This window comes from Mytilus edulis, chromosome 9 (genome assembly GCF_963676685.1).
Source record: "Mytilus edulis chromosome 9, xbMytEdul2.2, whole genome shotgun sequence".
Lineage (NCBI taxonomy): Eukaryota > Metazoa > Mollusca > Bivalvia > Mytilida > Mytilidae > Mytilus > Mytilus edulis.
The window spans coordinates 77709063-77734318 of NC_092352.1; the positions used below are offsets into that span (position 1 = coordinate 77709063).

A 25256-nucleotide genomic window follows, 5' to 3' on the forward strand; every position below is an offset into this window, starting at 1 on the left:
CGATCTTAAATATTTACTAAGATGAAAAAATAAGGACAAGATCTTGGTCCTTATATTAGGAGTCAGCTTTTCCTGAATTTCTATATCACATGTTAAGAGTAATAGACGACACCCATAATTCACAGATAAAATAACGAAAATACAGTTCCCAAAGCAGAATAAGTACGACTGATTAGTACAACCCACAGGAAGCCGCCGATTACTGCAATTGCTCTTAAAGGGTATGCTAGCAGCTCTCCTTCCACAAGGTGGACCTTTCGGGTTGCTCATTGTAAGTGAATCGTGTACATGGAAAGTTATATCTGCTGATATATAAAGCAAGGACATGAAGTAAGGGTTATAACTACGAAGCTATGAATTCTATCTGAGATGTGTTCTATTCAACCAACTTAGAACGTGTCTGATAAAAAAAAACATCCGTATCAACACTAAATAACCATGTCAGTTGGATAGTATAGGCTATATGATTCAATAAATAGAAAAATCCAGTATGTGGCAATTGTTATAAAGGAGAGTCAACACATCATGCATTTTAACAATGAACGAATACCAGCGTAGTTGTAGTCTAGTATATCTGTCTGTACTAAGTCAAAAATACAACTGTTGTGTTCCATTTGTTTGATCTGTTTAAGCTAATAATATTGCCATTTGATAAAGGACTTTCCACTATGAGTTTTTCTTGCAGTTCGTTTTTTTATAAGTTCACTTTGCACTACATTCCATTCCCAGTGACTATGTTTAAACGGATAGTTAAACACAGAAATAGTTTTATAATTTTATTGAGTCAAAATAATTCAAATGCATTGATTGAAATGAAATATTTTTAATGGGAAAAATGTTACATGTATTACATATCATCCAACATGTCAATCGATTTTTTTTTATTCGAATTGACGAAAAGTAAATTAAAAGTAAAATTTATGATTGAGAGTATTTGTTCTTATTTGAAAGATATATAAGGTGGCCCATCAAATTAACAACTGTTCATTGGCTTAGCAAAAAACACCATTACAACATCTTTTGAACGTTGGATCATAGGCAATAGTTCCACAGCATGCACGTTGCCTAAAGGAATTCAATACTCCATTGCAGCAGGTTTTGAATGTTGGATCATAAGCTACTGTTCCACAGCATCCACGTTGCTTGAAAGTATTCAATACTCCATTGCAGCAGGTTTTGAATTTTGGATCATAAGCTACTGTTCCACAGCATCCACGTTGCTTGAAAGTATTCAATACTCCATTGCAGCAGGTTTTGAATGTTGGATCATATGCTACTGTTCCACAGCATCCACGTTGCCTAAAAGTATTCAATACTCCATTGCAGCAGGTTTTGAAAGTTGGATCATACCATACAGTCCCACATACAGCTAGAAAAAGATGCACTCCATAAAAACGTGTAATTAGGATTATAATTTTGTAAATTAGACGCGTGTTTTGTCTTTTAAAGACTCATCAGTGACGCTCATATCAAAATTGAACAGAAAGGCTAAACAAAGAACGCGTTTGAAGAGCATTAGGAACAAAAAAAAAATCCGAAAGGGTCAAAAACAGTTAAGGTTAATTGTTCTTGGGGTAGAAACTTCTGAGAATTTACGGAAAATACTCGGATCAAAGTCTTTTATCTTATGGACGCTTGAATATGACGTCATAATGAAATACATTTTCAAATCAACGGATAATTATAGACCACATTAATTGATGTCATTTTTGTTGTTTTGAAATCAGCGTCCAATATTTGCCACAATGATATATCACATTTATTTAACGAAAAAAATTGAAAAATTCTTGATTTGATACAGACATTTTCTAAATGAAAAGGGTTGATTGGACTTTCAGCTCGAAAAGATGTTAAAAAAGATAAGATTTTAAATGTTGCAGAGTGCAAATAATTAATACATTTCCAAAATTGACTGTGCTTTTTATACTGTATTGTTTGAGACTTAAATGTCGTTCGGTTATCTTTTTTGATGATTTGTTTTTTTAATTGCTATACATTTGTATATCTAGATGTCAAAAGGATAATATAATTGTACATGTTACAGAATGTCGGTGTCTTATTGTCATTTACTTGTGTTTGACATTTTATCTTTATTTAGTTTTTTACGGGATGATGCCTATGTTTTTTTTTAATTCTTTCCATGTGTATCAACTAAGCATTTATGACGTCGATTTGGAATACATCTCATCACTATAATGTGATTTCACAATGGACATCAATTCGAGGAAAGACGTCGATGAGAGACCGAACATCTATCTGAGTCTAACATTTTGATGCAGTATTAGAGCAGCATTAAGTACTTATTTTACAAATACTGTTAAAAAGAGAAAACAGATATTTGCAGCTTGAAGGACAAACTTTGCCTTGTTCATGTTGTTTTTATATATTTTGTGTAGATGAAGTCCCCAAATAATTTACTGCAGTTTTAAATTGCTTGATTGAAATATTATATTCATTTGTAAATAAACTGTACATATTTATTTACTGACTTGAAGATATTTTTTAGTAATTTTATTGTTAGACATTACTTTAAAATCTATAAAATGATTCCTAGAATAAAAGTTTTCTTTTTTCATGAATGTATTCTTCTTATGTAGCCATTAAAAGTTAATGCTGTTTTACTGCAAGATTTCGTTAAATATCAATAAACAAGAATTCACACTTTGAACAATTTGCAAGATCCTGATTTGACTTGTATTGACAGGTTGAAAACAAACAAACATACCTGCTTCACTTTTCTGTAATAATGAGGTGCATATCAGTAAAAAAGCTATAATTCCTCTGCATTTGTCCATTATTTTCTGCAAAACGAATTTGATAGCTGATTAGAAACATGACTAATTTAAAAATAATACACCATGTACATTGAAATTATGTTTTATTTCCATGTTCATTTACAAAATAAATATATATCGTAAGTATGGATTACAAAGTTATAATTTTTCGAAGCTAAGTGTTTTTCTCCGGGCATTCCGGTTTCCTCCATCAATAAAAATTAGCCGCCACGAAATAGCGCTTAAAAGTGGCGTTAAAACACCAACAATCTACCAATCAATCAAAGTTACATTTTACTTTTTTGTTACTGAAAATGTCAATAAACCCTTTTTATCAACATTTACAAAATTACAATGTCAATTTACATTTCGTTTCACGACATTAAAATGTCTTTATGATATCAGGTAACCAAATTATAAATGCTCAAAGACCGCTTTAAACTTGTATTCGAAATATTTTCCAATTTGTCAATTTGAAAAAAAATAATCACAGCCACAACTAAAGGTCTAGTATAAGCAATTATATTTTTGTCATTCAAAAACAAATCACTCCTTATCGTCCCGAATATCTACTGTTCTTCAAAATATTTTTCAATAACAATTGATAGTGTAGTTGATGGATATTTTATGTTTAAATAAAAGTTAAAATCTTTGATGTCAAGATCTGTATTACGAGTTTAGCCTGCCGAGTTAGAATATACAAAGCAAAAGGGCATTGGTTCTTGAAGCTTATATAAGCAACACGACGGGTGCCACATGTGGAGCAGGATCTGCTTACCCTTCCGGAGCACCTGAGATCACCCCTAGTTTTTGGTGGGGTTCGTGTTGTTTATTCTTTAGTTTTCTATATTGTGTCATGTGTACTTTTGTTTTTCTGTTTGTCTTTTTCATTTTTAGCCATGGCGTTGTCAGTTTGTTTTAGATTAATGAGTTTGACTGTCCCTTTGGTATCTTTCGTCCCTCTCTTATACATACATTCTTCTGTATCTATCACGACAATAGTTCACAATCGAATCAGGTTACCATTCAAACAGGAGTAAATCACAAAATAAACAGATTTTACAAGTTATATACATGTATTGTTCGTTATGCTTATTAACTTTACAGCAATAATTTGAAATGTGGAACATACATGTACTGACGTTGAAGGCGTTTGTTACTTGCAAATTAATCTATCAAGTTTTCATTCTATTGTTTACATACGAAATCTATTCTAAAATATAAATTGAAATAAAAGTTTTGCATCATTTGCCATTTGGGACAGAGGTTCCTAAAGACCAGATAAAAAAGTTATCGAATTAAGTTTATAATTGCAAGTATGTTTCAAAACCGTAGATGAATTATTGTTAGTTTTATGTGATTTTAATTTACAGCGTTTCGATTACAATAACTACTATAAGTTCGTATTAAAGAAGCATAAATGTTTGAAATTACCTTTTTGTTATAGACTTTTAAGCAACACCTTCAGATTGATCACTATAGTACACGTATGTTTAAAATATTGTGTCCATTCTATATTTATATACCATCAGAGTTCGACTGTAATTATGTGTTGATATTTAATATAAGTCCGGATTTCAAGCCAATCAAAGTTAGGGAACGACCAGTAAACAGGATTTTTTTCTATTTTCATGGACTGATCAATCCTTTTGTACTGTCCGTATTTTACATCAATTATTTGGTGGATACTCAGTACAATGAAAAGATGGTTGGCCAACTAGCTAGTGATGTAGTATTTTTTGCTGTAAATGTCCAGGGAAGACATTAAGTTTTTTTTTTTTATATAACTACATGTAAGGTTATAAAACTCGTTTCATGTACTGGTTCATGTCAATTGACCCCGTATTTCACGAAAAAAAAAAATCATCTGAAAAGTCGTACTTTCAATGTCAATTTATGTAAAAACAATTCTATACCATTTTTGTTCAGATAATATTTACGGCAACAATAATGTATTAATATAATTTTTGGAAGACTGTTCTTAGAAAATTAGTTTGCACTTTTTTTTGGTTAATATTATCAGAATATTCTATGCTTAATATTTTTGTAAAAGTTATATTCCTAATTATCGTACATATATTAAAAGAATAATGTTGTGCTTAGCATTGACTTTGCGAATAGTCCCAATACAATCAAACTTGACAAAATGTATAAATGTATAAGTGTTGATCATTTAAAATAGATAGTTAAAAGGATATTAACACGAATACCTCTTTGTAAACACGGTGATCTAATGTTTGTGTTTACTGTTCAAATTATCAAGATAACGGATTGTAACCGAATTTGAAATAAAAGATAACGAGGTAACTACAAATATATTACTTGTACTTTAATACAGGTGACATCACTTCAAATGTTTGCTATCATAAGACGAACAAAGTATATAATTTTAAAGAAAATGTTTGAAATTATAACTTCTTACATGTTCTATTGCTCTTAATATGTGTATATAAGTAAGATGATATTTAGTAGTTGTCGATGTAAAGTAGTAGTTGTTTGTTAATATGGTTCATTAGTGTTTGTGGTTTCTCTTTTTTATATAGATTAGTCCGTTGCTTTTCACGTTTAAATGGTTTTACACTGGTAATTTGGTAGACACTTTATAGGTTGCTATTCGGTTTGAGTCAATACTCCATGTTGAAGACCGTAACTTTGCCTATAATGGTTTAATTTTATAAATTGTGATTTGGATGGAGAGTTTTCTCATTGGCACTCATATCACATCTTCCAATATCTATATAATTTGTAGATTTAGAACAGTTTAACCTTCCAAACTCTTCAAACATATTATCGATATGGCATTTCTTTTAAATCCATTGTAAATTAGTTACTTAACCGAATGACTATTGCACAGCGTTAAACTACTACTGCTGTTGCCTTTATTTAGGCCACTTATATGTTTATAAAAGGTAACTGTTTGCATCCATTACGAATAGACAAATTTTTTTGTAAGCGTAGTATAACAATATGCGTTTATAAATTGAAAAGATATGACAAGTAAATGAGAACACCACCCCCTTCGTATATCACTTAAATGAATTATATCAAAGGAGGCATAGGATGCATTGAATGTCTATCAGTTACAATGAAGGAACACTTCTCACTAGTTTTAAATTAATGATCTTTCAGAAATTGTTTTACTGCAGCCGTGAATGCATCATGGTCATGCATTGATTTTATACTTTATAGTAGTGTTGAACTAAAACAAGTAAACCCTTACAAAACATTTACAGCCATTTTATTTTATCCAATTATATACTCAATCATTCTTTTCCAAAACGTCTGATTTTTTTGTTATTAAAACATGGTGCTGAACCTTTTGCATGTTTCGGTTGTGTCGTCTTTTTGTTGCCTTGACTTTCTTTTTTAATTTGACCTTGATTTTTTTGCTTTTTAGTCGGATATCTACGTAGTTCAGATACAGTGATTTCTAGTTTTTTAACATTGATGTTGTGAGTTGGAAAACGGCTTGTGAAAAATTGAGTTCAATTTCGATGTTTATTGACAAGAAATTTTGTAATGCATCGTCGGTTCCCTCTGAGTAATCGACGAGCAACGACTGGCCGCTAAAATTATTAAAACAGGCTCTTCAAAACAACAGTAATTCAATGAAACTCTCGTGATCAGGACAGCCTTGATCTTTCTTTGAAAGCATTTTTTAAAAATTCTAAATTCTAAACCAAAAGTATTTTCATAGAAATGTTTAGCAAAAAGTTCACTAACAAACTGCTTGCAGTAAATATTCATGATTGATACTTAATATTCATTGATATTGTCAAATATTGACCCAGACTTTTTACTTTTCTAAGGTGATTGAAGCGACTGGAGTATTAAAATGCATATGGTATCTGATAAAACCATACTAGCAAACGGCAGGACCAATCTATCATGTTTGATGTTTTGTGAAATAAAAAGATAGTATTTGGAAGGAATGTACTGATGTTTCAAGATGACCGATTGACTCACCACTGAGATAAGTCAGAGATAGCTGCATATGGTCAGACAAATACATATAACCTGTGTAATATAATAACAAAGTGAATCTGCAATACAAATGTGCACAATATTGTTATACGTTTACTTTTCTACATTGGCTAGAGGAATAGGGAGACGGTTGATATCTCTTAAACATAGACACCTACGGGTACGGGAGTTTCTCACTACATTGAAGACCAATTGGTGGCCTTCCGCTGTTGTCTGCTCTATCGTGAGGTTGTTGTCGCTGTGACATATTCCCCATTTCCTTACTCAATTTTATACAATACATGTATCTATACTGTAGAAAATGAAATATATTATTATCCAATATGAAGCTTCGATTTATATAGATTTTATTAATGATTATATATTTTTTGGTGTTCAATTATGTTTCTTTTAATACTTACCACCCTTATTGTAGCAAATTGTCAATATATATAATTATAGAATAACCATGCATTGTCTCGAAATATCAATGTTATTTGTACAAGGCTTAGAAACAGGTCGAAAGCGAGGCTGTGCCGAGCATTTCTACCTGTGTCGACCCGAGTACAAATAACATTAATATTTCGAGACAATGTATGGTTATTCTTTAAATATTGCAACTCTTTTAACTGTTCTAAAATGAAGCATTTAGGGTAAAAAAAAACATCATTTCTTAATTTTCAACGGAAGACGTAAAATATCCGCGAACCTGTATGTTTTATTGACGTCATAAATAAAACTCTACGGAAATATATTGTCAACGTCATAAACAAGGTGATATATGGTCAGTGACTGTATATCACATATGAATATACGGTCAATGCAATTTGACCGCTCAAATAGCACAGCTGCAGTATATATTGTAATACTGACAACTAGAAAAAGTAGAACGCAGTAAATATGAGTTTCTTGATAGAAATCATAAACCTTTTCCATGAATAGCTTTTATGATATAGTGTTAAGATAATAAAATAGTTATCAAGGTGCAAGGTTATTGTAATACTGACAACTAGAAAAAGTAGAACGCAGTAAATAGAAGTTTCTTGATAGAAATCATAAAGCTTTTCCATGAATAGCTTTTATGATATAGTGTTAAGATAATAAAATAGTTATCAAGGTGCAAGGCTTCTCATTTGATACAGCAGACGCGCGTTTCGTCTTCATAAAACTTATTAGTGACTCTTCATTTTATTTTGTAATTTCAATTTAGAATAAACTATATATATTGTTGTAATGATGTCTTAAATAAAAGGTTATATACTCTATTTCCGACTGACATTGTTTTATAATTCTATTAATACTAAAATAGTTATCCGTTAAATCTCTTTTAATTATACGCATCTATTGTTGGAAAATGTTAATGCATTATGTCCAGAAACAATTATTTACGAGACTTCGCTTTTTTCTAGTTGAATGTATTTGATAATACATTGACCATAAGCTTCAATGAAGATCTTAGTTTTACAAAATTACTAATTTAACGTAATTGCTGTAACACTTTTATCATTAGTGTCTGTGTCTTAATAACTTGTCAATAATGGGTTTTTACAACTTAGTTTTTGCTGTTTATCTGACATACTTTTGTGATATTGGTAATTTTTTATGATCTTATACTATTAGACATGTTAGATGTAATTTGTCTGGCCATCTTGTAAATTAGATAAAACGCCAACGAGAAGATCAAATGATTTAATTCAGGATTAAAAAGGAAATTAAGTATTATTACATATGAATTAGTTGTATTGTCCTTTATCAGTAAATGTTGTATGATATAAATATATCACTGAAAATATAAATTTGATAATCTTTAAGAGCTACCCTGGCAACAAACTGCTCAAATAAAGAAAAAGGACATTTTTGTTTTAGAAATGCTGAACTAAACATGTATATTTTAAGATACAGGAAACAGTAGTATACCGCTGTTCAATAGATATAAATCGATTGAGAGAAAGCCAGTATGGGTCACAAATCAAAATCCTGGGAAAAGCACCAAATATAAGAGGGAAACAAAAGAACAACAATGGCAATGATAAAAATACAACTAGAATAACAATATTATCTGAAAGGAAAATAGTACAAACAAACGTTAAAAAACTTAGGATAGAGAAATACAAAAAACAAAAAAATATCTGATAATTGTACATAACAACATGTTAACCAAAGAAGCACACCGGACACCTCCTAAGAACTTACGACAGAACACCAGGACACTGATTTATTTATGATATGAATATAACCAATCCTATTTTACGGCCTTTGTCTTGTTTTCTTTCATCGGTTTTACAACAGTTTATAGTATGTGGTTACATTTTGTGAGGGAACTCGATGTTTGCTATACCACTGTTCATTCCAACACACTTTATGATAATACCACTATATCAATAAGAATGAAATTTGTAGCAGTGTTTTAAAAAAGGATTTTAATTTGAAGTCGGTTATTACTTGTGAATCATTAAATGTTTTAAAAGACCAAATTTGTTGTATAAAGTCAATAATTATGTAGACTTTTGAAGCCCAAACTTTCTATTGTCTTAAATACGCAAATAAAAGATCCAAAAACTATACCAATACAGAACGACATGTTTATGAAATATAGCAAAACTTTTGGTTGACAATTTTTTATTCGTTATTGCAAAATAATGAAGTTAAAATATCTGACATACTCTCCTTCCCCAGTTGATACCTATTACTTTTTATGATGTGCATTGTTATTGCATCTTGTGCAATTTGATTGGATTAAGTGGGTATTAGTTTGACTTCATATCTTTGTGCATTTCATACATGACTATTGTTTAAATCATAACGTGCATGCATGTGTACAGTAACTTAAATGACCTTTAAACTGGACACCCGACGAGTCGATATTATGTTTTATCAATGAAAGTAAAGGTATGTAAGGTAAGAATCGCCACTTCTTCTATTTTCACAAAATTTTACCAATGGACAGTAGATATATAATTTTTAAAAGGTCTATTGCGAAGAAAACTAGAATAACAATATTATATGAAAGGAAAATAGTACAAACAAACGTTAAAAAACTTAGGACAGAGAAATCCAAAAAAATAAAAAAATATCTGATAATTGTACATAACAACATGTTAATCAAAGAATAACACCAGACACCTCCTAAGAACATACGACAGAACACCAGGACACTGATTTATTTTTGATATTATATAACCAATCCTATTTTACGACCTTTGTCTTGTTTTCTTTCTTCGGCTTTACAACAGTTTATAGTATGTGATAACATTTTATGAGGGAACTCGATGTTTGCTATACCACTGTTCATTCCAACACACTTTATGATAATACCACTATATCAATAAGAATGAAATTTGTAGCAGTGTTTTAAGAAAGGATTTTAATTTGAAGTCGGTTATTTCTTGTGAATCATTTGATGTTTTAAAAGACCAAATTTGTTGTATAAAGTCAATAATTATGTAGACTTTTGAAGCCCAAATTTAGTAACTTAAATGACCTTTAAACTGGACACCCGACGAGTCAATATTATGTTTTATCAATGAAAGTAAAGGTATGAAAGGTAAGAATCGCCACTTCTTCTATTTAACAAAATTTTACCAATGCACAGTAGATATATAATTTTTAAAAGGTCTATTGCGAAGAAAAAAAGAGAAAATTTACGAATAAGGAGTTTTCTTCCATTAAACAACTAGTTTTCGAAGAGAAATACCAAACTACATTTTACGCACGGCTACGCCAGGTAAAATAATAGTTTATCTTTATAAGACAAAAACATTTTTCAGTCTCATTTGAACATATAAATTAAAATTAATCACAGACTAAATTTAAATATAAAATAGGACTATACGATAATTTTATACACATATCATACCCCTTTATGTAGACAAATTTGACTAAAAGTAGTTGGTGTATTGGCTTATATTTTAATTCATCTTTCTCTTAAAAGTTTTGAAAATATTGAACCTCAGTGCTGTTCTGATATCGGGCCGTGACAGAATAATATATTATATTAATGGAATGATACATTTAAATGTCGAGTGAAGCTATTATTCTTGTATTATACTGGCCACTGCAGCGACCCGATTGACAGAGAAGCGAACACGATATATCAATCTTACAACCTCCGACAGATTTATATTCCATTATATCCTAACACAATGCTATTTGTCCGGTTAACCATTTCACGCTTTTCCATTAAGGGCATACGATACAGTTTTGATTCCATATTTACAAGGTGATCAAAATGTGCATATAGGCTATTTTTTACTTGATTAATTCATATATGTAATAAAAAATATACCTTTATGTGCTACTTTTTGAGTTAAATGAGATCGAAAGTTTGTATATTTGCTCAAAATTCGGATTTGTGACCGTATTTTCCTTTTCGAAAGAAAGACATACCTTTTTGTTTTAAAAGATAAACACAAATTGTTTTTTGTTAAATAATTTGTAATTTCTGTATTTTATAAGTATTCTAAACATTTATGCATTTTTTGTTCAGAAATAACTCATATTTATCAAATGGTCATGAATTGAGAAAAAAACGCATTTTTTTTGCTGTGTATTTATCAAAATTTAAAAAAATTGCACTATTTACAGTTTTATAAAATTTGGTCCATATAATCTCCCTGCAAAATGAAACAAAATGTCATTTTAAAAAATGGGGGTCCATGCACTCGTTTTTAAATAAAATTAGTTTGAACGATAAAAATCAGTCGAAAAATGCATCTTTTCCCGATATGTCACAGTTTGACGTCGCGAAAATAACATTTTACGTTAGCAACGTTATTACCTCCCTCCCCTGTTATTGTATCGTGTGCCCTTAAGAGAAAAAACTGATATATTAATTTTGTAAAGATGTATTTGAGTTAGAGTGTTATTTCTGGAAGCTTCTTGGAAATCTGTCTGAACATTTGGCGTTAAAAGTGCTTCCTATTATCTAACAAATTAATACCAATTATGGTGTTAAATACATCCTGCAGACTTTTTTCTACCCTAATACAGTAATTAACCGTCATTTCGTGGTGTCTAGTCTTCATTGTATGGTTTATTGGTGATCATGCTATCAATGTTAAAAGCTGATTTCACTTTTTATGATACATATATATAAAGATATACGACAATGATATAAGTGCATGGTCGCTTTTCGTAGATAAGATATAAATTCTTTAAGTAAACCAGTTTTATGTTGTCTAATAAAAATAACTGTAACAGGGTATGCATATTAAATATAAACAGGAATTAAGGAAATTAGATTTGTCTATTCAATGAAGGAATCTGTAATGACATTGCTTTGGAATGTAGATATAAGAAGATGTGGTATGAGTGCAAATGAGTCAACTCTTTATCCAAGTCATAATTTGTAAAAGTTAACCGTTATAGGTCATATTACGGTCTTCACCACGGAGCTATTGGTCACACTGAACAACAAGCTATAAAAGGTATAATCATTATATAAACAAGAATCAAAAACGTTTGAACCACATGAACATACGAAAACCACTGAACATCAGGTTACTGTATAAGAACACGTGCACACACGTTTACAACTTAAAAGCTTAGATGTTTGTCTGTTTAGAAATAAAAACCAAATGTTAGATGTCCAAATAATCTGTTTTATGAAATTAAGTATAGCAGGTTTGGTCAGTTATTCAGGATTTCATTTTTTTAAAAGAAAAGTCGACAAAAGCAGAAGTAAGCTATATGTTAAAAAAAACATATTAATTAATGTTAACTAGGTCAACATTTTTAAGATATAACTCGTCAACAAGAGTTACTGACAATGTTATATGCCAACCCGATTTTAAACGGAGACAGATCTATCTAGGTTACGACTTTCACCAAGAATAATTTAGATAATACATAAATAAAACTTGCTGCATGCCATTATATCGTTTACAATTTGAAAAAAGTATAAACGATTCTGATAAGGGATTGAAGAAGTGTGGGTATGAAATAGAAACGTCCATATAATGCAATGGCAATATATCCAGGGATGTGAAAATAAAACAAAGTTAGGGTTGAACAATATCATTATATTATTACGATAGTGAGGAATAGATAAGATTAGAAAATCGGTTTACGATGAGTATACGTAGTGGATACAAAACGTTCCAAATATATAAAAAAAAAGATGTGGTATAATTGCTAATGAGAAAAATCTCAACAAGAGCCCCCCAAAAACAGCATTAAACAACTATAGGTTACTGTACGGCCTTCAACAATGAGCAAAGACCATACCGCATAGTCACCTGTAATAGGCCACATAATTACAAATATAACATGCGGTGCGAGTGTGGTCTAGCGTGAATAGACTTGAAGGAATGTATTGGTGAATAAATTCGATCAATTCACTCACAAACAAATATTTTGTTATATGTGTGTACACCAATACATTACTTAAATCAGGCGTTTAATCCTAATGATTCTTGAATTTGGAGATTAGGAAACAATTTTTCCATACTCGTAACCTCTTTCACACGAAAACTGTATATAATTAGGTCTTGCGCATGAATAAATTTGTTGGTAAATGCAAAAAATATGAACTAAATGAAATTATCAATCTGATAAATTCAAAGATTTACGAGAAGTGAAAATATTTTTTGTAACGTCCATCCGTATTATGTCATTACCGTCGCCATCTTGTTTACATTGGTTACGAAAAGAAGTTTGGTCAACGTCGTCTATCGAAAAATTAACAACGTCAAAAACAACTTCCGTAAGTCATCTCCACCAATCATATCAACGTATTCCCTAATATGCAAATCATATAATAATAATAATCGAAAAAAATAGATACTGATCCAATACAATTTATGAGACTCCACTGGCATTATGTAGATTCGATTCTGCGAACGTATCAGCAAACTGTTTTGAAGTTGCTTTTTTATTTTATTTTATAAAAAAGGATATGTGGTATGATAGCGAACGAGACAACTATCTAACAAAGTTCAAATTAAGTGGATGAAAGAATTATTATGCATCCGTAACTTCTTCGACTGTTTTTTTCCTTTTCCGTTATTAAAACGTCCGACGTAAGGATAAACTAATAAATTTGTCTCTGCTAAAAAATAATTCCAACATGTATTGCAATATTGATAGTAATTCTCAAAGGAGAAGTTGTGTTGATATTATAATCAGTTAAAATTCATAACTGCAATATAACAATTAAGAGATGTAATACTAGAGATTGAGACAACTATCCACCAGAGAGGCACACAACGATAGGTTCATCAAGTTACAAGTTAATCGTCGCCATTTTGAAGCAATGTACTTTACATCACACGTTTCTATAATCCGTTTTTGTATTTGTAACTATTACATGTATTAGTTCCATCATTTTCTAATATTTTTTTTGAAAATCTTTACTGTACCATTGCTTGATAAATATTTATTTATAGATGTCTACATATGAATGAGGACTGCCATTTTTTAAACCTAGCCAATATTCTGGAGACAAACCTATACATTGTTGTTGAAACAAATGAATATTTTAGTTTGTTCTGAGCGTTTTATTGTGGTTTAAGATCTTAACTTGTCATGAGAAAACAAGATGTCAATACATGAAAAAGTGAAGCAGGTATCGAAAGTGACTAAAATAAACAGACAATCTGCAGTTATTCACAATTAATTCTATAAATGAAAAATGTATAATTATTATATAAATATAAAAAAGAAGATGTGGTATGACTGTCAATGAGTAAACTCTCTACAAGAGACCAAATAATACAAAAATTAACACCGTACGGCCTTCAACAATGAGCAAAACTCATATCGCATAGTCATCAATAAATGGCCCCTAAATGAAAATGTAAAACAATGCAAACGAAAAAACAAACGGCCTCATTTATGTACAAAAAATAAATAAAAATAAATATGTTACACATAAGCAAACGACAAACACTGATTTACAGGCTTCTTACTTGGTACAGTCACAAACAAACAGATTGTGGCGGTGTTACAAATGGTAGCGGGATTCCAGTCCTCCTTTAACCTGGGACTGTGATGTTACAGTACAACATAAGAACGAACTATAAAAATCAGTTGAAAAAGGCTTAACTCATCTGATATATACAAATAGAAAAACACCTTACAAAAACACAGAGTGGACTTGGCCAGATACTTGAATATCACAACAACTAAAAGACGCTTAGTAGTAACTGATCTGAGATATGAGATTACTGACAGCTAATTCATAGCCACTTACAGCTAATACAAAGACCAAATTATCAATAAAAGAAAATTTGTATGTTTCATTTTAAGTGTTAATCTGTAGTGGTTATACATGCTATTTGTTATAATATGCTGTATCAAATTCAGAAAGAACAACTGTACATTTTCACAGATCATTCACAGAATATATGATACGTTTGAATTATATTCCTCCACTGCTAGTGTCCTAAATAGTCATTGACCTTTGCATTTTGTAGAATGGAAACATATTTAGACGAAACAAATTCAATATTCCCAAGGGGAAGAATTAAAATAAATCTTGTTATTATATAAACTATGGGTCGATGTATGAAAGTTGCATGTTCCAAAAGAAACAACCTGAAACAGACAGACACTATAACGTCATCATCAAAAATAAATTTAAAAGTGCCAGTCAGTAAATTGTAGGATAAGCTTTATTAGTACTTTAACGATGTTTAATCCCGGATGGCCTCTTTCACAAAACCTACATATTGTATTTATTAATAACTTGTTCTCGTCCTGAACATGCATGGAACATTTGCTACTGAACGTTAAGCAACCAACAACCTTATGTGACATCTTTGCGTTTTGTCTGACCTCACAAAAGTATAAACCTAGTAGTTTTTTTTTATTAATACAGAGTTGATGTGATGTAAAAAGTATATTTTGACATGTAGTCGTGGCGAATTACAAAATCTATGACCAAGTACGTATTTTGGATTTTTTTAATAGTGAATTTATATACAATATATACAAATATAGTTTTATAATTTTTACGCGCTTGATTATTACAGTGTGAACAATAAGTGTAAAGAAATCGTAACCATTGCCAAGAATTAGTCCGGTTTGAGGAAGGTAATTCAATCTTGTCAATAAATTTATTTCAAGGACTGATAACTCTAGCTTACATTGTTATCAATCCACCCCAGCTTGTGTAATTAAATATCGAGGTCTGGCAATTAGAACCTTGTACTTTTTGTCTGTTATCTTAAAAATGTGTTATAAACATACACAATAAGTTTTCTGATTATATCATGGAAATTGATAATATATCAAGAACCGACTCTGTTAACATTTCAAGTTGGATATAGTTTTCTAAAATTGTTCTTAAAACCCGTTTTGATCGGAACGCATCTATAACAAGCTGCCGTCCCATTGACTCATTCCCTTTTTCCATTCTCTATTTTATTTCAGTTTTGATACGTTAACTATAGTAGTTACAATTAACCAAGTGTCTTTTGTTTAAACTTTTGTATTAATTTTTTTTAATTTGATGTTTTTTATCACTCTTTTTTTCCGAGGAATGATGCCAGTTAAATAGTAATAGCTCTCCATTATTTTGCTCATTCAATTATTCGGCAATCGTCTACAACAGCAACATTAATCAAAGAAGTCACCGGTAAGGGGTCATCCATAATTGTCAACCATCTTCCAAAGTGTACAAAACGTACACTTTTTAAGACCCCCCACCCTCCCTCAAAAAGTGTACATCAACCATTTTCAGATTTCAAGAAAAGAATCAGTCATTCTTAATAAAAAGAAGATCCTGTCTATTATATTTTAGTTTCATATAGAAATTTGCATTGAAAAAAAACTAAAACATATCTGACTGTTTTATTTGATGACATCTATCTGTGATGCTTGTGTTTTGTCAGAATAAGGAGTACAAAGATTAGTGTTTCCCGTATCACACAGTGGGAATGGTAACTCCAATAAAAAAAAGGGCACCTAGAGCATGCAAAAGATTAACAAAAGGGCACATAAATTATGCTTAGGATCAAAGAAAGGGAAATACATGGTTATATTGCATTGGTAAAGTATGGACTGACAGTTGTTGATGGAATCAGAGCTCAAGACAGCAATCAATAAAAGTGTAATGTTTTAAAAACATTTTGAGTTTTTAAATTTCCCGCCTGTATTTCTATTTAAAAGGTCCCTGTAAATATGCCAGTCATGGAACTATTATCGTTTATGTATATATATTGTAACGTGTACATATATTGGATATTTTTTAAGTTAAGGTTAAACTTCATATGGATGTGCTCCTAATTAAAAGAGGCTTATACTAAGAAAAATAAGTTTACTTCCGGTTTACTGGTTTACTATTTTGGAATGCATTACAAGGAAATTAATCGAAGGACCTTCTTCTCTGGATCTTTACACCCTTTATAGGGTAACCATACTTTGTATGTCGAACAGTTCCACCACCACCAAAATAAATGAAGAATAAATTAACAATCGTAACACAACAACATTATATACACTATATACATTTTTTAAGTCTTTATGTGTTTTTATAAAGGAGGTTTACAGGTTTTATTTTGACTTTTACATGGAAAGTTTACAGTTTTTAAGACTTTTAACATGCAATTAAAGGAAAAATTATGATTTTTACTTTTAGAAGTTATTTTTCATATATTTTTTTATTTTTGGTTTACTGATCAATATTTAATATGATATTATTTACAGATTAGGTCACATATTTTTAGATAATTACTTTTTAGATAATTTACAAAATGAAAAAAAGACAAGATTTTGGTCTTTGACCTTTAGGAATTCGCCTTTATATCTTTAAAGATAATTTGACACTAATTTATTCACTGTGTATTATGAGAACAATTAGAAAGATGATGTTTTTAACAACTATTTACAGTTAATTCACAGAATATTTATGAACTGAAACTCTTAAGATTTAATTAGAAGGATTAAACTGTTAAAAATAGTATTAAGTAGACTAAATTTTTAAAATGTTTTGTTTAAATTTTACATTGCTGTCCTCCCATCCTTGCCCCCACTCTCAGGCAGCCTTTTTCTTTGCTTGGTCTTTCATCACCAGTTGATATCGTGCTTTGTGTATGAGGAACACTAGTCTTCTTGATTGGAATTCTCTTTGAGATATCAGGTCAGATGTGATTCTGTATATCTTTTGTATTTTTGTAATGTCCATTAATACTTGATCTTCTACTCGCACATTCCCATTTGTGGTTAGTAGGTTCTTAATTGTTTGTAATATTGGATCTCGCAGGTAATTCCACGCTTCACATTATATAAGCAAATGTTCTAATGTCTCTTCTTTACAGTCACAGGCTATACAATGATCTTCAGTTCCTTCTTTGTATATCTTATATCTTAGAGGTTGTAGAATATAAGTTCCAGTTAATAGTTTGATCTTGGTAGGTACTCTCTTGCTGTCTCTTGGAGATTGGTGCTTGATTCGCAATATTGGATGTATTTTTCCTGGCATGAATATATCACTGTTAAGGTATCGACGGCCGGTATAGAGATTAGTTAGAGATGTTGTTCGTTCAATCCAGTAGGCATTGATACCCTTTTTAGCTTTATTTAACAGTTCATCCCTTTTCATCTGAATATCTAGCCACTCACTTGCATTTTCTAGGTCGTATTTTAGCATGATTGTTTTTACTTGAATAAACCAGCTGTTACTATTCATTGACTTGATGCACAATTGCCTCCTTGCTAGTTGTTTTTCTAAACTTTCGTTGGGTTGGGTACATACATTTATGAATAGGGTCATGACCTTTAAGTGTATTTGCGCTTCTACTGGTAGTATTCCCGTCAAGATGTTAATTGCCGGATCTGGTGTATTAGTTGGTAGTGACATCAGTTGCTTGAGCATTTTCTTTTGTAATTTTTCCAATTTCTCTAGATCCAGAGATTGTGGTGTTAGTAGATCCATTCCATATAATAACACCGGCAATATGTAGATTTTAAACAGGTGTATTATAGTTTCCATACCCAGTCCATTTTCACCATGGAAGCCACTGCCAAGTAGAGCATAAGCACTTCTTCTTGATTTTTTAAAATCTTTTCACAAAATGGCGTCTTGTCAAAATCAAAACATTCAAAGAATTTAGTGTTTCCATCAATTTTGTTTATTAAACAGAGTAAAATGATATCGATCAATAATAAAGCAGGTGAAATTGACAATCGGGGGTACTGAGAAATGCTTGCAAACTTTTGTTTAAATAATTTTATTTTCACCATGGAAGCCACTGCCAAGTAGAGCATAAGCACTTCTTCTTGATTTTTTAAAATCTTTTCACAAAATGGCGTCTTGTCAAAATCAAAACATTCAAAGAATTTAGTGTTTCCATCAATTTTGTTTATTAAACAGAGTAAAATGATATCGATCAATAATAAAGCAGGTGAAATTGACAATCGGGGGTACTGAGAAATGCTTGCAAACTTTTGTTTAAATAATTTTACTAGTTCACATTTTTGAAAGATTTAGTTTTCATATGATATGATCTTTTAATCGTTCAATCCCGATTGAGTAGAATTGTGATATCGAAATCAATATCATCAAGTGAAAATAATAAAGAAAAAATAAGAAGAGAACCACAACCTATTCTCGATTTTGTAAATCACAGAAACGATATAAATTCCGGAAATAAAACAATCATAACATAAATGTGTGTTGAATTATGATAAAAGATGATATCAACGGCAATGGGACAGCCATCCAAAGACAGAAATAACCAAACAACGTCTAGATGGCAATACTCAGCCGGGGACTTTCTATACTAATGGAAATAGTATATAAAGTCCCTGACTCAGTCTACATGGTCCTGGCTTGGTACGGATATATATAATCATACAATTCGGTCATATTATTCGCACATAAACATAAGTTGCATTTAAGAAAATAAGTGTGTTTTCTCTACGAAAATGTTTTTTACCCATTCCAATACTATATATATATATGTAAAGGAAGAACAAAAGGATGGTAATCTAAATTACAATTCAATCCCATTGTAATATGATGAATAGTAATTTATCGATACAATGTCTATGCATGTAAAGAAAGTAATTTTTTTTACCAGAAATTGTTGTCTCGTGACCGTAAAGACGCGGCTCGTTTTTTTCTAACATGAACGCAAACCGCAGTTGTTCAGGGCCTATAACCATAAAAGTACAATACTTAATCCAATTTTCAAACTTTGATTTGTAAGCCTATGAACTCAAGTTGTGAATACTAGTGCGCAAAATCTACTTAAAAGGGTAGTGGTATACAAGAGAAGTTGGAACAATACGTTTTTAAAAGGGTTGTGGTATACAAGAGAAGTTGGAACAATACGTTTTCAACAACTAATATTCTATAGATCATGACATATACAGAAGCCTATTGTTGGTCATAAAAAATAGCCCTGATTCTTCGTTGATTGATATAAAATGATAAATCATATTTTATATTCTTATTTTTGATGGCGTAATCCGTTAGGTCAGTCTTTTATAAAAGAGGCTGCAGACACCAAGGAGACACTCATGAAGCACAAGTCGAAAAAACCTTAAAGACAAGGCCATGCATGACAAATAAGGCATACATTAGTTGACATATGGAATAAAATCAAAATACAATTTGTTTCAATCGAGAAAAAGGAGAGGGGGGTTGTCTTTGCCAAAAGCACCAATATGAGAATTGTTATCTAAAACTTTCTTTATAAAAATATTGGCATAATAAACAACTCTTAATAAAATAAACTCGCTATGTTTCGACACAAAACAGTCTTAATTATGCATATATAGTAGAGAACGAAATAAACCAAACTCACATTGATCATTGCACAAATATGAGATTCGATGTTTAGAAAAAAATTATTCTAGCAAAAAATATCAATATTGTATCAATCGACTACCAGTCGTTTTTCTCCTTGTCATACATGTACTCCGCGGGAGTGGACAATGCAAATACCGCATACACTGTACAGATCATGGGAGTATTATATTGACATTTTACTTCCATGTTCAGATCATTGAAGTATTATATTGATCAAGGGAATTGTGTACTAGTCAACCATTTCATCAAAAGCACCACCCAAAAGTGCTCTCTTAAACATGCTACAAAGTAATAAATGACACACGTACTATCTTCTGCTGTGTTTAATATTAAAGAAATGAAATGACACTGGTCATTCTTCTTTTGTGAAGAGTAAAGCTGTATTATTTCTCTTTCAAGAAATATTTTGTAATTAAACAATATATTTTTTGTCATGGGTGGATACCTGATATCCTTAAGTACAAATGTATTATATCATGACAACATTTAAGAAAATATTCGTTGGTTTTTACTAAACTCTTATATCTTTGCAGGAAACGTTATATTTTGTATAACCGGTACAAAGAAGCTCTACGTTATTATTATATCAATTTACAGTACTGTTTAGCCTTGTATAACTCATGGTTTATTTGATCATTTTTCTTGTTTCGTACACTGAATCTTTTGACCATATATAAATATAAGATGATGTATGATTGCCAATGAGATAACCTTATACCAGAGTCGACCACCTACTCTTGTTTAGTATGTCCTCCTGTACCTATTCTCTTTTATATTATTACATTTAACCAATCTTAACTTTATTGGTTTTGTGTTTGATCTTATCATATTACTATTGCCTCATTTTGAATAAGACAAATCAAGGATTTGTATAGTAAGCTGCTCATACTAATAAAATGTTCATGTTAAAAAAAATTAAAGACACTGACTTCAATGTATTTCAGGTTTTTTTATTTGAATTTTATAGCGCACGATTAATTTTAATCCGATATTTGTTAACAATTTTTAATTGTTTCACTTTTAAAATCGACTTTTTCATGATATTTGTACATGATTGTATATATAATGTAAGTTGTAAAGCAGATAACGTTTACAGTAAAATTTATAAAAAAAATACCAATTAAAACATAAAGAAATTACTAATTTTAATACGACAAATCTATGTTGTGATAATGATATTTACAGCGCCGCATGACATCTTACACGTAGTTCTCGTGTGACGCTCTTCATTGAATATTGGTAAAATGTTCATGTTTGCATTAAAGATGGTATCAATAGTAATATATTTTTAAATGCCGAAACTTATATCAAAAGAGTTTGCAATCTTTTGACTTTTAAATGATAACAAGGTCAAATAAATGTGCTTCGGTTTAGTATTTGAAAATATTTTTTAAAGATGTGCCCTTATTGGTTATTAATTACTTTTTACCATGTAAGTATTTATAACAATGACTGTTACTAAAGTTAAATTGGTATCAAGAAAGAAAAATTCGAAAAAATATATAAAATATTAACTGTTTGCTAAAATATTGAAGAACATAATGCAAACAAAGGTAAAACTTATTTTTTATAAGAAAATGTTTAAATCATCAATTGAAATATATTTCCCGTTGACTTCTATATATCAAATTCATAGATAAAACCTATGACCAGTGACGCATGCGCATTACGGACCGGACTGATTCTTGACAATGATAAAAGCCAATAGTTTGAATTTTAGTTTCTTAAAAATGTCTTTTTTCATGAACAGTAAAATGCACAAAATTATATTAAAAATATGTCAGGACCAATTCCACTGATTGCCGATGTTAAAATACCCTCCCTCTGCGACACACAATCTCCTTGTTGTTTTGTCGACAAAATGCAAGTCAATGAAAATAACACTTTGTAATTGGCAAGCATCCTATAAAATGTATGGCTTTACCTTTGCAAGGAATACTCAAACCTAGACATTTGAATCTCTAAAAGTTATACATATGTTGGGGGCTATATGACAAAAACACAACAATTAAAACGACAAGCCAAATTACTATAGGGTCAGCTTACATGTAGTCTGAAGGAGGTTGAAGCTTTTGTCTTAATTTATATCAAAATAATTTAGAACCTGTTGGAATGCAACTTTTCAAGTTGCTAATAGATAGACCTACACTCATACACGACGCAATTATTGAAGTACAATAAATTATTTATCTTGACAACATGCATTGAATACACATATTAATTCAACATTAAATGAATCGATTAAAATGTTATTCTAATTTCTATTCTCATTCACTAAAATGGTATACATTGCTCATGTGTTGATATGATTACGTTAAAACTTATGTTACAAATGGTTAGTATAGACGTCTGCGATTTTGATTTGATATGCTCATTTAATTTGGTATCGACTTCGATAATGTTACTTTTAAGAATAAATATGAATAGTTTTCAAACCAGATTCCGTAATAACAGTTCATTAAAAGACTAAATCGGACAGTATTTCCTGGTATTCAGCTGCTTTAACTGTCACCAAATGTTATTTATCTTTTTCTTTTATCATTAAACAAACCAAGTTTTTTTTATATGAAAAAGCCATATAGAAAACCAAAATAAATGATGTTAACTTCTTGATATACAATATAATACAGAAATAGGCAATAGGCATACTAGCTGTCATTCCTTGCCCGACTTTAATTCTACATTTTTGTCATGTTTGATTTATAAGTTCTTCAACTTCTAAAAAAAAAACTGTGGATGTTTAAAACATTTTGACCTCGAGCATCACAGAAGAGAAATTTACATGCACCAGAGGCGAATGTGTGATTGGATTTGTTTTAAGGAAATTGATTTTAAACATATTTTTTTCATGAAGATATTAAAAAATAGTCAAATACACTTAATTTTAGACTTGAAATTTCTAACTTTAATCTTGGAATTATCACCTTTAATCTCGAAATTTACTCTTGAACTTGGATTCATCAAATATTGAACTTGGATTATCGACATTTAATATTCGAGTTATCAACATTTATCTTGAAATTATTAACTTAAACTTGGAATAAAGTTTAAAAAAATATAAAACAAAATGCCGAGAATATCATTATAATTACCTTAATGAGAGTCGTATAACATAATAAAAAGTAGAATCATTAAGGAATTTAAAGAAACTGCTGAATCTATGAGGAAATACTTTTCTAAAAATATACTTGATTAAATTAGTCTAATATGAGTTAATATTTACAACTACTGGTAGTTTATTCTTACCCAGCTTTCTGTATATGTTTTTTGAGATCCACTGCCACTGGGATAGAATGTACCACTATTTGGACAACCAAATATATATATATATATATATATATATATACAACTCGTCTAAACATCAACCCAACAATGTTAGATCTGTAAATTTGCTTTCGCAAATTTTTTGGTTCTTCCCTCGCCGGGATTCGAACCCATGCTTCTGTGATATCGTGACACCAAATCGCCTGCACTGCAGCCGTCCCGCTAGACCACACGACCACATGGGCTCTCAAAAAAAGAGCTTTCGCTGGCCGTGTGTTACCTTTCCACGTCAGTTTTAATCTAGCGGCGTACTGCAGTACATGATATATAAGGCATGAAGATGTTATGGTTACAGATCAGCTAAACTATCTAGAGTAAAGGATGCTACAAATTAATGTAATATACAGTCACAGAAAATAATTATATTTATAAGTACGTCTGAGTCAGTGACAACTCTACAACAGATGTATCCATCGGATCGCCATTAATGATGGTGATACATGGCTGTGTACATAATGTATATACAACTCGTCTAAACATCAACCCAACAATGTTAGATCTGTAAATTTGCTTTCGCAAATTTTTTGGTTCTTCCCTCGCCGGGATTCGAACCCATGCTACTGTGATATCGTGACACAAAATCGCCTGCACTGCAGCCGTCCCGCTAGACCACACGAACACCTGGGCTCTCAAAAAAAGAGCTTTCGCTGGCCGTGTGTTACCTTTCCACGTCAGTTTTAATCTAGCGGCGTACTGCAGTACATGATATATAAGGCATGAAGATGTAATGGTTACAGATCAGCTAAATTATCTATAGTAAAGGATCCTACAAATTAATGTAATATACAGTCACAGAAAATAATAATATTTATAAGTACGTCTGAGTCAGTGACAACTCTACAACAGATGTATCCATCGGATCGCCATCAATGATGGTGATACATGGCTGTGTACATAATGTATATACAACTCATCTAAACATCAACCCAACAATGTTAGATCTGTAAATTTGCTTTCGCAAATTTTTTGGTTCTTCCCTCGCCGGGATTCGAACCCATGCTACTGTGATATCGTGACACCAAATCGCCTGCACTGCAGCCGTCCCGCTAGACCACACGAACACCTGGGCTCTCAAAAAAAGAGCTTTCGCTGGCCGTGTGTTACCTTTCCACGTCAATTTAAATCTAGCGGCGTACTGCAGTACATGATATATAATGCATGAAGATGTTATGGTTACAGATCAGCTAAATTATCTATAGTAAAGGATCCTACAAATTAATGTAATATACAGTCACAGAAAATAATTATATTTATAAGTACGTCTGAGTCAGTGACAACTCTACAACAGATGTATCCATCGGATCGCCATCAATGATGGTGATACATGGCTGTGTACATAATGTATATACAACTCGTCTAAACATCAACCCAACAATGTTAGATCTGTAAATTTGCTTTCGCAAATTTTTTGGTTCTTCCCTCGCCGGGATTCAAACCCA

The 25256-nt window shown here is 31.0% G+C and overlaps 1 protein-coding gene across 1 annotated transcript; it reads right to left on the bottom strand.

Annotated features, from left to right (window-relative positions):
• Positions 1-763: 763 nt before the first annotated feature.
• Positions 764-23807, bottom strand: LOC139490445 (galaxin-like). Its single transcript, XM_071277234.1, has 3 exons — positions 23740-23807; positions 2726-2801; positions 764-1369 (listed from the first exon to the last, which is right to left on the bottom strand). The coding sequence occupies exons 2-3, from the start codon at positions 2793-2795 to the stop codon at positions 993-995; spliced, it is 447 nt and encodes a 148-aa protein (XP_071133335.1). The 5' UTR covers positions 2796-2801; positions 23740-23807; the 3' UTR covers positions 764-992.
• Between the last annotated feature and the right edge of the window lie 1449 nt (positions 23808-25256).

Bases quoted from the DNA above. Each gene is read 5' to 3' on its own strand.
- LOC139490445 (XM_071277234.1), bottom strand. From the start codon at position 2,795: ATGGACAAATGCAGAGGAATTATAGCTTTTTTACTGATATGCACCTCA. The intron at 1,370-2,725 runs GTATGTTTGTTT...ATCTTTTTCTAG, and splicing joins ATTACAGAAAAGTGAAGCAG to CTGTATGTGGGACTGTATGG.